The 12,862-nt window shown below is 44.5% G+C and overlaps 2 protein-coding genes across 4 annotated transcripts in view; one reads left to right on the top strand and one right to left on the bottom strand.

Annotated features, from left to right (window-relative positions):
* Positions 1-5,600, top strand: part of RBKS (ribokinase) — a 99,748-nt gene extending 94,148 nt beyond the window's left edge. For both annotated transcript variants that reach the window (XM_032790225.2, XM_032790224.2), the window contains one exon: positions 4,057-5,600. In XM_032790225.2, coding sequence (XP_032646116.1) covers positions 4,057-4,230 — 174 coding nt within the window. In that variant the 3' untranslated portion in view covers positions 4,231-5,600. The remainder of the gene's footprint in view (positions 1-4,056) is intronic.
* On the bottom strand, positions 5,432-12,862 carry MRPL33 (mitochondrial ribosomal protein L33). Of its 2 annotated transcripts, XM_032790227.2 has the most exons (4): positions 12,750-12,862; positions 12,071-12,089; positions 8,050-8,156; positions 5,432-5,840 (listed from the first exon to the last, which is right to left on the bottom strand). In XM_032790227.2, the coding sequence occupies exons 1-4, from the start codon at positions 12,769-12,771 to the stop codon at positions 5,791-5,793; spliced, it is 198 nt and encodes a 65-aa protein (XP_032646118.1). In that variant the 5' UTR covers positions 12,772-12,862; the 3' UTR covers positions 5,432-5,790. The 2 variants fall into 2 exon arrangements, with proteins under 2 accessions (XP_032646118.1, XP_074920383.1); XM_075064282.1 differs by lacking the exons at positions 12,071-12,089; positions 12,750-12,862 and adding an exon at positions 11,611-11,687.

The raw sequence follows: 12,862 nt of genomic DNA, 5'->3' as shown, positions 1-12,862 counted from the left end.
ATTTGAAAAGCATGTTGCAGCCACTTGCATGCTGGGATAGCTACCACAATGCACTGCTCTCTGTGACATTGAAAGAGCTGCTAATGTGGCCACGTTAGTGCACTTGAATCTGACAGTGTGAACGCACTGCAGTGTTTTCCCTACTGCGGTCTCCAAGGGCTGGTTTAACTCACAGCGCTCTACATCTGCAAGTGCAGCCATGCTCTTAGCTTCTGCACTATCCACAGAGGTAGAATTGAGCAGCATGCCTACAAAATGAATTGTACACATATCTCTATCTCCCACACCTGTGTAGTAGCTCTTACTTTGAAAGCAGCTCACATCGAAAAATGTTCTTTGGGAGTTGCCTCTGTGGATTCACACTGATGAGACAGTGCCCTCTACAGATGGAACTCGCAGAACCATTGTAAGGTTGTGTCTGTGGAAACTGCATGAGTATCCCCTAAGGATGCTAAACATCCAAGCCTATACAAGGAAGTGCATTCTCCAAGCAGATGAATTTAACTGTGAAGAACAGTAGGAAACCTGTCTGTGTCCATTCAGTGCCATAGACCACTCTTTTACTTCATTATTCAACATCACTAAGGGACATTCTGCAGCCCTGAGGCACAGTGGGTGTCTGCAAAGGCTTCTGCAATGTCAAGGCACCATAGGCCAGCTTCCCATTACTGGAAATATACCTTTGAAGCACTTTAGTTTTCCAGCTGCCTTCCACGCTGGAGCACATATTAGTCCTCTTAGTTCAGGAGCAACCAGTGAAATAATAATTTCAGGTGATTTTTTTAGGACAGCCCTGTAACAGCCTTGATATCCAAGGTTCCTTTCCCTTACAACTCCCTAATACAGTGATACTTGGACTCCGGTCATTCAGGAACCAAAACAGCGAACAACATTACCCAAAAGAGCCATAGTACTGTGAATTCATTGTTTCATTTACTGTAGTACCATATATTCATATTTAAACCATATGACTAATAATAGTCATTTTGCTGTATATTCTCACAGCAAATGACTATTATTATTTTATCAACTACAGTTGGTTAATAACATAGTAAAAGCATCCTGATTGGTTGATAATTAAATCACACAGTGCTTTAATATCACGTGCTGCAAAGAGCCACTTGTGGCTCACAAGCTTCAGGCAGAGTATCACTGCCCTAATGTATGGTAGAGTTAATTAGCGGATTGATGTTCTGTATGTGACGTGGCCAGTTGACACTAGATGGTCTGAGGGCTCTTCATTAAAATGCTCAGGTGACAAGCTGCATTACCCAAGTGTTCACTTTGTAAGAATGATGACTTTAAATGTTAGCATTTCCCCTTAGCATGACAGTATGAATGAAAACAAGATGTAGAATTAACAATAATCACCTGTTTCTGTTCCACCTGCAATTGCAGTCAAAATAGAGAAACCAAAGCAGAGACAAAGAGGCAGAACAAAAAGTGACAAAACCTTAATCAGGCAGATGTACATTCAAATATTGTTGACTCAAGCCAGGGGCTTTGTTTACATTGTAAAGTGTAACTTTTACTAGCTTTTGCTATTACCAGACTCCAGTTCTACATTGTGCTGACTGTAGATACTTAAGAGTAAGGCAGGACAGAGCTGACCAAGATGCAGGGTAAGCCAAGGGCTTTACTTAGGAAAAGATGCTTGTCTGGAACATTCACTGCCAAGTAGCACTTTGCTGAAGCCCCTCCTCCCAAGTTCATGTTACTCTGGCATTAGGGGTTACCCCAACGACCAGTCTAGCCCTCCTTTCCAGTTGTGATAACTTGACAAACTTTTCTACTGGGGCGGTATTTTCCATGGGCAGTCTCAACACAAAGGTGAATTTTTTTTTTTATTTCCTTCTGATCTGGAGCAAAATAGTTTCAACCTTTAGAGTGTGGAAAAAACAAACAAACCACATTTCCTATCTCAAATTTCCTCTCAGAAACTGTGTTCACGTATCTCAAGTAGCTGAAGCCAGAAGCTTCACCCTTGTCTCACAGACTTACACCCAGTCTACACTAGAAAAGGCGTATCACTAGTGCTGTGTAGGTAAACCCTTCTAGTGTAAGTGCAGTTTATACTGGCAAAAGAGTGCTTTTGCCTGAACCTGAAATCTATACCAGTTCCCTGAAATAAGTTATTTTGGGAAAAAAAGGGACCTTTTTTTTGGCCAATATAAATGCATTTTGCCTAGAACTTTTGCTGGTATATAAAGTTATTAAAAATCTCACCCCCCTAACCACCGTTGTTATACCAGCAAAAGTTTTAAGGATAGAGGCCTCAGAAATCAAGCCAGGTTTGGAACAAAAATATTGCACAATGTTTTAACAGTTAACTGGTGATGCAACATTTGTGTGGTTTAGGACAGTGTGGGGATCTGAATCTCCACAAACAAGTTGTTACCAAAAGCACTCGAGTAAAGGCACTCCATCCCCTGCTGTTACCAGCAAAACCAGTGCCATTTCCAGAAAGATGAGTTGGGGCATGGAAGAAGCCCCACTTCAGCTCCCTGGGGACTGATAATAGAGTGACCAGATGTCCTGATTTTATAGGGACAGTCCTGATATTTTGGGCTTTTTTTTATATGGGCTCCTATTACCTCCCATACCCTGTCCCGATTTTTCACACTTGCTATCTGGTCACCCTAGCTCATAGGGATGTAGACACAGAGTGGTTGGATCAGCTACACCACTCTTTCCTTCCATGAGGGAGTAGAGAGTGGTAAATGCGGAAATAGGCTACTACAGTCTGGCTTAGAAAGCCACTCCTCCCTTTTCAGGCCGCTGTAGCGTTCCCCTCTGCACTCCTCTCTATGCAGACTTGGGCCAGGATTTGTCCCGAGGGCAGTGGTTTTCAAACTTCTTTTCTGGGGACCTAGTTGAAGAAAATTGTTGATGTCCGTGACCCAACGGAGCTGGGGATGAGCGGTTTGGGGTAAAGGAGGGGCTCTGGCCTGGGGTGCAGGAGGAGGTCAGGGTTCTGAGTGCAGGCTCTGGGGTGCAGGAAGGGGTTCCAGGTTTGTTAGGGCTCAGGGCTGGGATGCAGGGTTGGAGTGTGGACTTACCTCTGGTGGCTCCTGGTAAGCAGTGCAGCTGGGGTGCAGAGGCAGGCTTCTCACCTGTGCTGGCACCGCAGACTGCGCTGCGCCCCAGAAGCAGCCAGCAGCAGGTCTGGCTCTTAGGTGGAGGCACGCAAGCAAGCACCGCCTCACCCACCCCCAGCTCCCATTGGCCCGTGCCAGTGCTCAGAGCAGAGGCAGCATGCAGAGTCCTGTGGCCCCACTGCTGGCTGCGTCTGGGGTACAGCACGATGTCAGAAAGGTAGGCACTAGCCTGCCTAAACTGGGCACCACCAGCAACAGGACTTTTAATAGCCCAGCCAGCGGTGCTGACCAGAGCTGCCGCGACCAAGTCCCTTCCATTCCAGACTCAGTTCTGGGTCACGACCCACAGTTTGAACAACTCTACCCTAGGGATTAAAGCAAGGGAAGCAATTTATGCAGCATCTGGAGCTTCAGTTATGGGCATTTCACACTTAAAGACAGCTGGTTGCTGCACCATTCTGCAAGTAGGAATTTACAAGCCACACAGCTTAATTTCTTCACCTTCTCCCCACTCTCCCCCACTTTTATAGAAAAACAGAAGTTAAATAAAGAGAGGACAATGGCATTCATGCAACATTCAGGTTGAGAAATCAAAATCAGACACTTCAGTGACAGGAAATTTCAAAAGCAAAAGTTGTTGCCAGCCTGGTAACTCAACCTCATTGCACTGGTGTGTATTTATAGTCCTGTTTTCTCTTCTAATATGTAAGCTGCGATATATTGTGTACCCTAATGTGTCGGAGGGATAGGGGGGCAAGAGTTAATGTTGTGGCAGCAACCTTGTATTTTGGAATTTCATAGAAATTAGAAATGGAGAAAAAGACAAATCCAGTTCAGATCCTGGACTTGCAGGATTTCCTGTTGCATTAAAAGGCAACCTTTGCATTTATGGTAAATGCAGCTGAACTGTGTTCTTGTGTAGGAATCTGCCTAACTTTGTGTGTTTCTTTCATCTTAGGGGGCTGGTGATAGTTTTGTGGGCGCACTGGCTTTCTTCATGGCTTGCTATCCCAATCTATCCATGGAAGAAGTGATCAGGAAGTCAAACTTCATCGCATCAGTGAGCGTCCAGGCATCAGGGACACAGTCTTCCTATCCCTACAGGAAGGACCTGCCCCAGGATCTTTTCTAACTTGTGGTGTCAGACATCTGCATGTGCTGATTGTACAATATCCCAGGGAAGGGAGTTCAGATTGTGCAAAGGCAAACTTTTTTTTCCCCTATGAGATGCCAGGTACTTAGAGAGCAGGGAAGTCTTTACTTCCTTCTCAATCATTGATTCCCTGCTAGACTCTGGTCTATAGCAGAGCAATTGGGTTGCACTCTTTCATTCCAGCGAAATACTGTGGATCTGTCCCTTGCCCTACACACTGTGCAGGACAAACATTACTCTAATGGCAAATCTTAGTAGTCAATGTGTTCAACATTTCACTCCGCAAACTCATGTCTATAAACTAAAGAGACATTCCACAATATGGGTAGGGATAACTGAGCTCTGAAATTCAGTGGCCTCCACAGACTTTGCTGTGCTCTCCACTAATTAAGACTCTCCTTGATTTTGATCAAGTTTCACATCTGCCAACCAGGGATATCGCTAGTGAAATGTGAATTATAGTTAGCTTTGAGTTTTCAACCAGATTCCTATTGTCCACGCTCTCTGCGGCAAGTACCTTAGCCCAAAGTGAGACTTGTCAACTGTCTGGAGACCATGCATACCAGCATGCGAAGTTCCAGCTCATCCACAGTCCACTCCGATCACACTGAAGCACTGCATACTGGGTCCTGCACCATCTGCTGGTTATGTTTCTCTATTGCATGATGGCTGCAGTAGGCTCCATACTGTGTCCATTAAGTGAGGCTTTCTGATTCTGGGCAAGCTGCTGATAAAGCCCTCAGGTGAGCTAGATGTACATATCAGTTCATTAGCTGTTCAGTGTTCCAGGGAAACACGTGCCAAGATGCCTAGTCAGTCTTATTTGGCCAGAAACACAAATAAATTATTTAAACAACAAAATCATCAGCCACAATGCACTAGTCAAAAAGCTGGCTTAGACATCACTGTGTGCCTATTCAGGCAAGAATTCAGATGTGAAAAATAAGTCCTACATACATGGGCTTGATAAAAAGCTCTATTTTGTATGGGTCAAATCCTGATCTCATGGGAGTTTTGCCATTGGCTTCAAAGGCAGCAGCCTTTAGCTCTACAGGTCACTTAACTACTTGTATTTCTTCTTCCCACCTCTACTATAAGCTTTGAAACACTGGTGGTCCTACAGTTTCATCTGTGAATTGTGGTTTAGAATGCCTCTAGCAACCCTTCCACTGAAATTCCCTTGCAGCAAATGTTAATTTTTTATTGCTATGTGAAACAATAGTCAGTTTCTTTGACAATTACAGCCAGTTTCACAATGGAAAACACAGACAATGGGATCTGCTATTTTAATTTTTTTTATTGAGGACTGTAAAAATAACTCAAAGGATAAATAAATGTTGATGCGATGATCTATGTCCAGACACTAAGACTTTTCTCTCTCTACATTGTTCTCATTCACAATGGCCTTCAAATCACAGGAGGCATTGTTCGAGTCTATTTCCTCTCTTTTTAGCACATGCTGCAGCATTTCAGAAGCAGCATTCCCCCTCCCCCCGAGTCCAAATGACGTATAAAACAAGTCCATTTACAAGGCGTTGTTCAGATGGAACGTATTTTTCTCTTCTCTGTGAAGAGAACACGTTGGTTCACTGTGGAGAGAAAGCAACTTGGTAGGAAAGTTCAAGTGTTAGTTTATTTACAAGAAAAAAAATCCACACACCCACCCCCTGCTGGCCTCAATGCTTAAATACTGACTGAATGATTACTGGCTCGGTGCCACCGCTGGCCAACCTGCTTTTAAAAGGACTTTTAGCACTGCATTCATTTTACAACATGTAACTTTTAGTATACAGGTATCTATTTCACCCCATGAAGGACAAACATTAGGATTTAAGTGACTGTGAAAATGGAACCTTTTCACTCAACAGCTGCTCACCGTGTCTATTTGGAGTCAGTCTGCTCTGCATAGGGACAAAGAAAGGTTTTTACGGCTTTTCTATTTGTCTTAGCGCTGCCGAGTCCAGACAGCTATGGGAGAGTAAACTGAATTCTAATCTGCCTCGCATATCATCAACAGAATCCTCTTTCAAGGACCAACGGTAGAATCTTTATTACAAGTGATGAGTGAACTACAAACTGAGCTGGACTGTAAGTCCTCAGCCTGAAGTTAGGAAAATCATTTTACTTCTAAACTGTGCACGTGTGATATGGAAGTTACTATGAGAGAAGGAGCATGGCAAACTACAATGCCGTTTGTGCAATCACCTTTCAGTTTAACATGAATTTTAGTAACTTAACACTGAGAACTATGTAGGGGTAACACTGTACACCACAGAGATAGTGGATTGAAGTCATTTCTCCAACATATCACAGCCTAGTTGTGACTGAAGCCTTTACATTATGCACTGCAACAATCTGGGACTTTCTATCTCACTATAAAAAGTTCCCTATATGCAGGTGAAGTGAAAGTGCATACAGACAGAAAATACATCTAATGCTTTAACTGACATCCATGGATGGCCAGACTCACATTTACCTGCCTTTCACACGTGCCTCGGTGTCTCACTTTCCCTCTGGTATAGGCTATAGGAATTTCCTCCCCCTCCACCAAATGTGAACCCCAGGCCATTCCAAGCTACCTCCCATTTCTATTCTATGGGTTGCATCAGGCTGTTCTGCCACCAAACTCCTGCTAGGCTGGGAGCGCTGCTCTGTAGCACATTGCACACAAACTGGATAGTGTTTCTAGTGGGGGGTTTGTGGAATGTTCTGAAGCAATGAAGTTAATATGAAATTAAGACACTTGTTTTCCAACCCAGGAAATGAATCCCACCACTGCTTGATCTAAGGCTTTCCCTTGCACATGAAATTCAGTTTCTGCCAACATGAATAGTTTTAGCAGATTTTGATTAAATCAGCTTGTATCTCCAGGAGCCTCTCTCCACAGGCATCAAACTCCTGCATTCTTAAGTCAACAGAGAACATCAGTGTTAATCTTCCACCAAGACTGCACTGAAGATAATATCCCATATGACTATCAGCCAAATGGTTATATTACATACTCAGAGCAACATGATTTTTTAAATTATGCTCTAGTTAAGTATCAGATTATCAGGTGTTTTGCAGAAGGTAGCTGGGATCGGTACTGACTTAACTCTCCCAGGCTATCTTAAGAGGTAAAGCAGGTTAGCATGTCCCCAGCTCAGCCTTTAATATGTTAGTTACAAACTGGTGCCTTCCCAAGAAACTCAGACTCTAAATCACCTTTTAAAATATTTTTAACTCTTGGCAAATGCTACTGACACCCATGATTTACAATGAATCAGGTTTTAAATGACGGAGAGTGTTGTGAGGGTCAGAGGAACACAGCAGAAGAGTGGAGCAACTTTTCTCCAAACATGTGGGAACCTGCATTTATTTCTATATTTGACATTTTTAAAATAATAGAAATAATTTAAATAAATTTCATCTTGACGTCGTGATGAGAGTTTACTGCTCTTCTAGTTTAAACGTCCCAACAGAACTCTGCAGCTGCGTAGCTCACTGCTGCTTCTTACGAGACAGCCGTGTCTAGTAAACTGAGCACAGAAGTAGAATGTATGAATTCTAATCTTAACTCTACCACTGTCTTGCTGTGAGGACTTGGGCAAGTCACTGCCTCATTGTGTCAGTGCCACAGTCTGTAAAATGGGATTAATATTACCTCCTCCCGCACTGGGACATTTTAAGGAATAGTACAGTGGTTTCAGCATGTGAAATGCTAAGTATTACTCTGCTTATACTCGATACATTCTGTTACATTCAACTGAAGAGAAAGTGTGCATCTTCCAGACAGCATCTAATGTCTTAAGTTCTTACCAATGGGATCATATTTCAGCAGGACCAATTTCTCCTGTAGTCGGGCTCTCTTGATGTTGTAACAGTAGCCCGTCCCTGCTGCACTCACCATTCTCACAAGGATGTACCTGAAATGACAAGAGACATCATTATGGCCAAAGGCGGATGCATACAGTGGTAGTCAGTGTCTCCACTGCAGAAATTCCCCTTTGACATGTGCAGTTAAGTGAACTGAAACATTTAATGTCACCACTTGTGCCTATAACGGACAGTTAAATACTAAATTTAGCTGAGCTGTTATATGGGTTCGATAGCAAGAGGTGATGAGCAACTGCAACTTCAACAGATGTTGCCAATGTGCAGCTAAGCAATGCTGATGCACAAGTGCTGTAGGTCATGAGACGAAGTTCTAGGAGCAGACCCTGGTCTCTTTCCCCAGGCCAGCAGGAACATCATAAAGGACAAGTATAAGAGAGGCAGTGAAAGGCAACTTGAAACATTCACTCTAAAGCTGTTCGGTAATCTTTTGTCTGAACAGTTTTCTCTTGGAAAAAGGTGTTTCAACATAACCACTTCCCCCCCACCCCCCAAAATTTCATTTTGAATTTTTTTTAAATTGCATTTCAAAACTAATTTTTCATTTTGAAATTTAGTTTTTTTTCCTCCACCTATAAGTTTTATGTTATTTCATGATGTCTACAGCATTAGTGCATAAGACAACATGTCATATCCTGCCATGCTGTGTCACAATACACGTTACTTCTGCTGACATGGTCAAAATCAGAACAAAGAAATTTCAAAATATCAAATTTTCCTATGAAACAGAAATTCCAAATTTTGATCAGCTCTAATTAAAACCAGCAAATCCATGAATAGCAAGGAACTCTGCCTGGAAAGGACACTGGGAGGGGCACAGGCAGAAAATCTATTCATCTCAAAGAGGGGAGAGGTTCAGGGGGCCTAAGAGGAAAAGTGGTGGCATCCAGAGTGAGGGAGAATCTACGGGCCAAGGGTTGGGAGGTTTGAAAACCGCCCCACTAAAATCACGATGCTTTTAGAGTGCAGAGTCCATAGCAGGACTGTACATTTCAACATCAGCCTCAGGTTAATTGCTATCAAATGGAACATAGATCATGGCCAAGAGAAGTAGTTTCCACACTGAAATAAGATAAAAAAGAAAAAATCCACATAGATCTGACTTAGTACGGCTCCTTTTTAGACAAGAAATGAAGGATGATCATATTTAAAGGCATCCAGGTCATAGCCAATACACTATCTCAGAATACAGAGCCCAACTGTCTCCTCCACTTACACTAGCAGTATACAGACTGAGTGAGGGGCATACAAAAGGGGAAAGCTGAGCTCCTCAGCATGGTATGCCACAGAAATAGGTCAAGAGGCGGCAAGATCGGTGGGATGGTAACTCTCCACAGCATCATGCCCTCTCAAACCCCCAGATGATGCTAACCCAGTGGGAGTTGGGGCAGCAGCCATGTATTGTAGAGAGGAGAAGAGGAGAAACTGGAGTATAATGTGAAGGCAGCTGAGCCTCCCTGCAAATCCATAAGTACTGCCAGCTTTCTGGTACTCCCCAGGATCTCAGGGCATCTGGAAATTAGGGAAGGAGGGTCAAGCCCCTTGACCACTTCTCCAGTGGTGATCTCTCCTTTTCCATTGCAATGAAATGATTTGAAGGAAGCATTGCAGGTAGAAACCACATTCAATTTCCTGGCTTACAGACAATATGATCCCTTGAAATTAAACAGAGAAGATCCCTATTTGCTCACTCATGCAATGTCACTCCCAACAGCATATAGAGTACATATGGCTTTGCCTGGTCTGATTTAAAGTCTAGTTTTACATGAAGGGTTTTTGGTTCCCTCCCAATCCCTCTCCCCTCCCCCCAAATGAAGGGTAACCACTAGACTTCCTTGAGCTAAAAGACCCAGCGGATGTCCCAGTTTTCTGTTATCTCCTGTACACCCACTACAGGTGTCAGCCACAGCACCTGTAGCCACATAGAGGACTTCTTCCCCATACCTCTCCCACTTCCTCAAATGCCATCTGGTCAGTTTCCTCTTTCTAGCCCAGTGACATCAGTACAACCAGAGTCTGAAACTCCTATTTGGTACATGTCTGAGGGCAGGTTCTTTTTGAGTAAGACACTTAGTTATGAAAATTTCCAACTTAACTGGGTAACCCAACCCAGATGGTCTAGTGAGGTGTAGGCAGAAAAAGAAGGGAGAAAATCTAGAGAAGAAACTGAAGAAGGAAAAGCAAAGGGGCCAGAGGAGGACCAGTAAAATGATGAAGAAAGAAGGGAAGAGAACATAAAACCAAAAAGAGAAGCTCTTGGTTTTGAAAATAAATTTCATTTCTTAATGAAGCAGGAACAGCACAAAGACAGAATAAAAAGGGGAGGAATACAAGAAAAAAAAGCCACAGAATGCTTTTAGGTTAGTGAAATTAATTGTATTTATATCTCCTCCTTGAGGAAACTTCACCCTCCTCTGTTCATTGGTAGGAGGGGATGATGGCAGAACATAATTACTATTAAGGCTGGCGTCAAACTGAGACCCCTTCTATTGGGCACGTACTTTAAAACTGCACTTTGAATGTCAGGCCCTGACAATTCCACAGAAACACCATGAAAGGAGAGACACTTCAAACCCAGTGGGTGCTTGGCACCAGCTTCATTTGGGGATGATTTTTAAATCTTCAACAAGAAGCATGCCAGGAGGTCTTCTTTCCAGAGCTTTGCAGCACAAACTATTACAGATCCATGCAGGAATGCACCTTCTGAGAACCAGGGGAAACGACAGGGATGTTTTAATGACAGTTCTTCAACAATGACAGAGCTTCTCTATCACTTTAGCCTCTTGGACTTGTCTGAATACCTTACAAATACAATTTTGGCCATAACTGTTCACCCCTCATATATATATTTTTATTCAGTCTTGTTTCCTCACTTTTGGGGGAGCAAAGGCAAATTTTTCTGACTCCTTTATTTCTTTCCCAGTCCCAAATTGTGCCAATCTTCCTTTTAGCCCATTGGATCCAGATCTATCTTCCTCCACAGCCCATTAACACCATTCTTGAGCAGAGTTAAAGAGAGGGGCCAGGTGCTCAGAACTCTGACTCTGCTGCACTCCCACTCCAGAGGGAGAACGTGTTAGAGCTTTGCCTGCTATAAGTTACTTTATTAACTGAAAGTGATGGCATCCATCTTGAAACTTGTTCAGCAAAACAGACAAGCAACTGTTTTATGATCATTATACACAACAGCTATAGAAGTTCAGGGAACCACTCTATACTTTACTAGGAAGGTAATGCTGATAAAAACACCACACGCATTAGCCTGACCCCATAGAGATCGAAACTGACCACATATGCATCCAGATTGCCCCCTCTTGATGAATGAGGCAAGTATGTGACTATGAGGATCCCTCAGAGAGTTTCTCTCTAATTGTAGTGTTCAGGGAAGAGGGTTGCCATGGAGTCATCGTTGGACTCAACCCTCTCAGGTCACCCAGGGGAAATGGACCATGTGCACGGAGGCCCTGTGCTTCTGCACTGTCTCACCCAGTTTTCTGGAGCTCCACTGCCAGGGATCCGTCTGCTACAGCTGCCTTCAGAAACTCCATTAAAATTACATCCCCACCATAGAGATGATCCTACAGGAAAAGCAGCACAGCCCCAGAGTTCTAGAACGTACTCAAATATAATTCTTCCAGGACTAGTTCACTGATGTGCACCTTGCCAGATCCTGCCTCTACCCAAAAAGGGTCATCCACTCCCCAATGCTACCTCCATGTAGAATCTAACCCTGGGGAATGCCCTTCATGCAGACCTCCCATTCCAGAGAATGGGGGAGAGATTTACATGCAAAAGAGATGCAGTCTGGCTCCTAGATTGAAGAACCACAAATACTTTGTGTACATTCAGAGATTTTGTGAGAAGCCCCTATTTGTGTGTTATTGTAGGATGCAATTGTGGGAAGCAGATCGTTTGCAATAGCTCAAACCAGTAAAATGTCACTTACTTCGATTTGGTTTTGGCCACTGTTTTTGGAGCACGATGAAGGGAAGAAAAAGAAAGAAAGTTATGTTACCATCTCGTTTTCTTTTAAGCATTAACATATACAAACTATTACAGCTTTGCACAAAAGTTGCTTTTGGAACAGTCCCTCCAGGCAAAGACAATCACAGTTGTAAAGGAGATTCCTCTTGCCTTGTATAGGCAGGCTATGCCAAACATCCAGCTTTATTTCCCCCATCATATCATCTTGCCCCAGGGGTTTTAGTTTGTCAGGGTTCCTGTGGGGAGCGCCCAGGAGCCTACCGAGATCAGAGCAGGGACCAGTCCAACGCAGTCACCCCCCGCCGCGACCCCACCCTTGGGCCCGACCCAGTGCCCCCTAGAGCGGGGGGGAGGGGGGACGCTCGCCAGCTCATACAGGTGCAGAGCCTCGCACCACAGCGGGTCTTGTCTGACTCGACGGGTCCACGTGTGCCGGGGCGCGCTGCCCGGCGGGAGATGTAGTCCCAGGTGGCGCCGCAATGCCCGCCGGGAGATGTAGTGCCGGTGGGGGAGGAGCCGCGGCCCGGGCTGGGCCCTAGTGTGTCCATGACACCGTTAGGCCCCAGTCTCCTCCCGCTGCCCCTCGCTCCTCCTCCGCCGCCCCAGCAGCGGCGCGGAGCCGGCCCCCCTTGCCCACTCACAGGCAGCCACCGTCAGGAACATGGCGCCGACTCCACCGTGAGACCCCGCTACCCTCCGGCCAGCTCCAGGGACACACAGCGCCGCCGCAACCGCTTCCGGGGCACTCGAGAGC

Source organism: Chelonoidis abingdonii, chromosome 3, assembly GCF_003597395.2.
Source record: "Chelonoidis abingdonii isolate Lonesome George chromosome 3, CheloAbing_2.0, whole genome shotgun sequence".
Taxonomy (NCBI): domain Eukaryota; kingdom Metazoa; phylum Chordata; order Testudines; family Testudinidae; genus Chelonoidis; species Chelonoidis abingdonii.
Note: the sequence above shows the minus strand (reverse complement) of the source record. Positions and strands in the feature narration are given on the sequence as shown.

What these genes read in the sequence shown, in the direction of transcription:
- MRPL33 (XM_075064282.1), bottom strand. Translation starts at nt 11,672, where the DNA reads ATGGAGTTTCTGAAGGCAGCTGTAGCAGACGGATCCCTGGCAGTGGAG. An exon ending in GTGGAGCTCCAGAAAACTGG is followed by an intron (nt 8,157 to 11,610) that starts GTGAGACAGTGC and finishes TTGTCATTTCAG; the next exon opens with GTACATCCTTGTGAGAATGG. An exon ending in GCTGAAATATGATCCCATTG is followed by an intron (nt 5,841 to 8,049) that starts GTAAGAACTTAA and finishes TTCTCTCCACAG; the next exon opens with TGAACCAACGTGTTCTCTTC.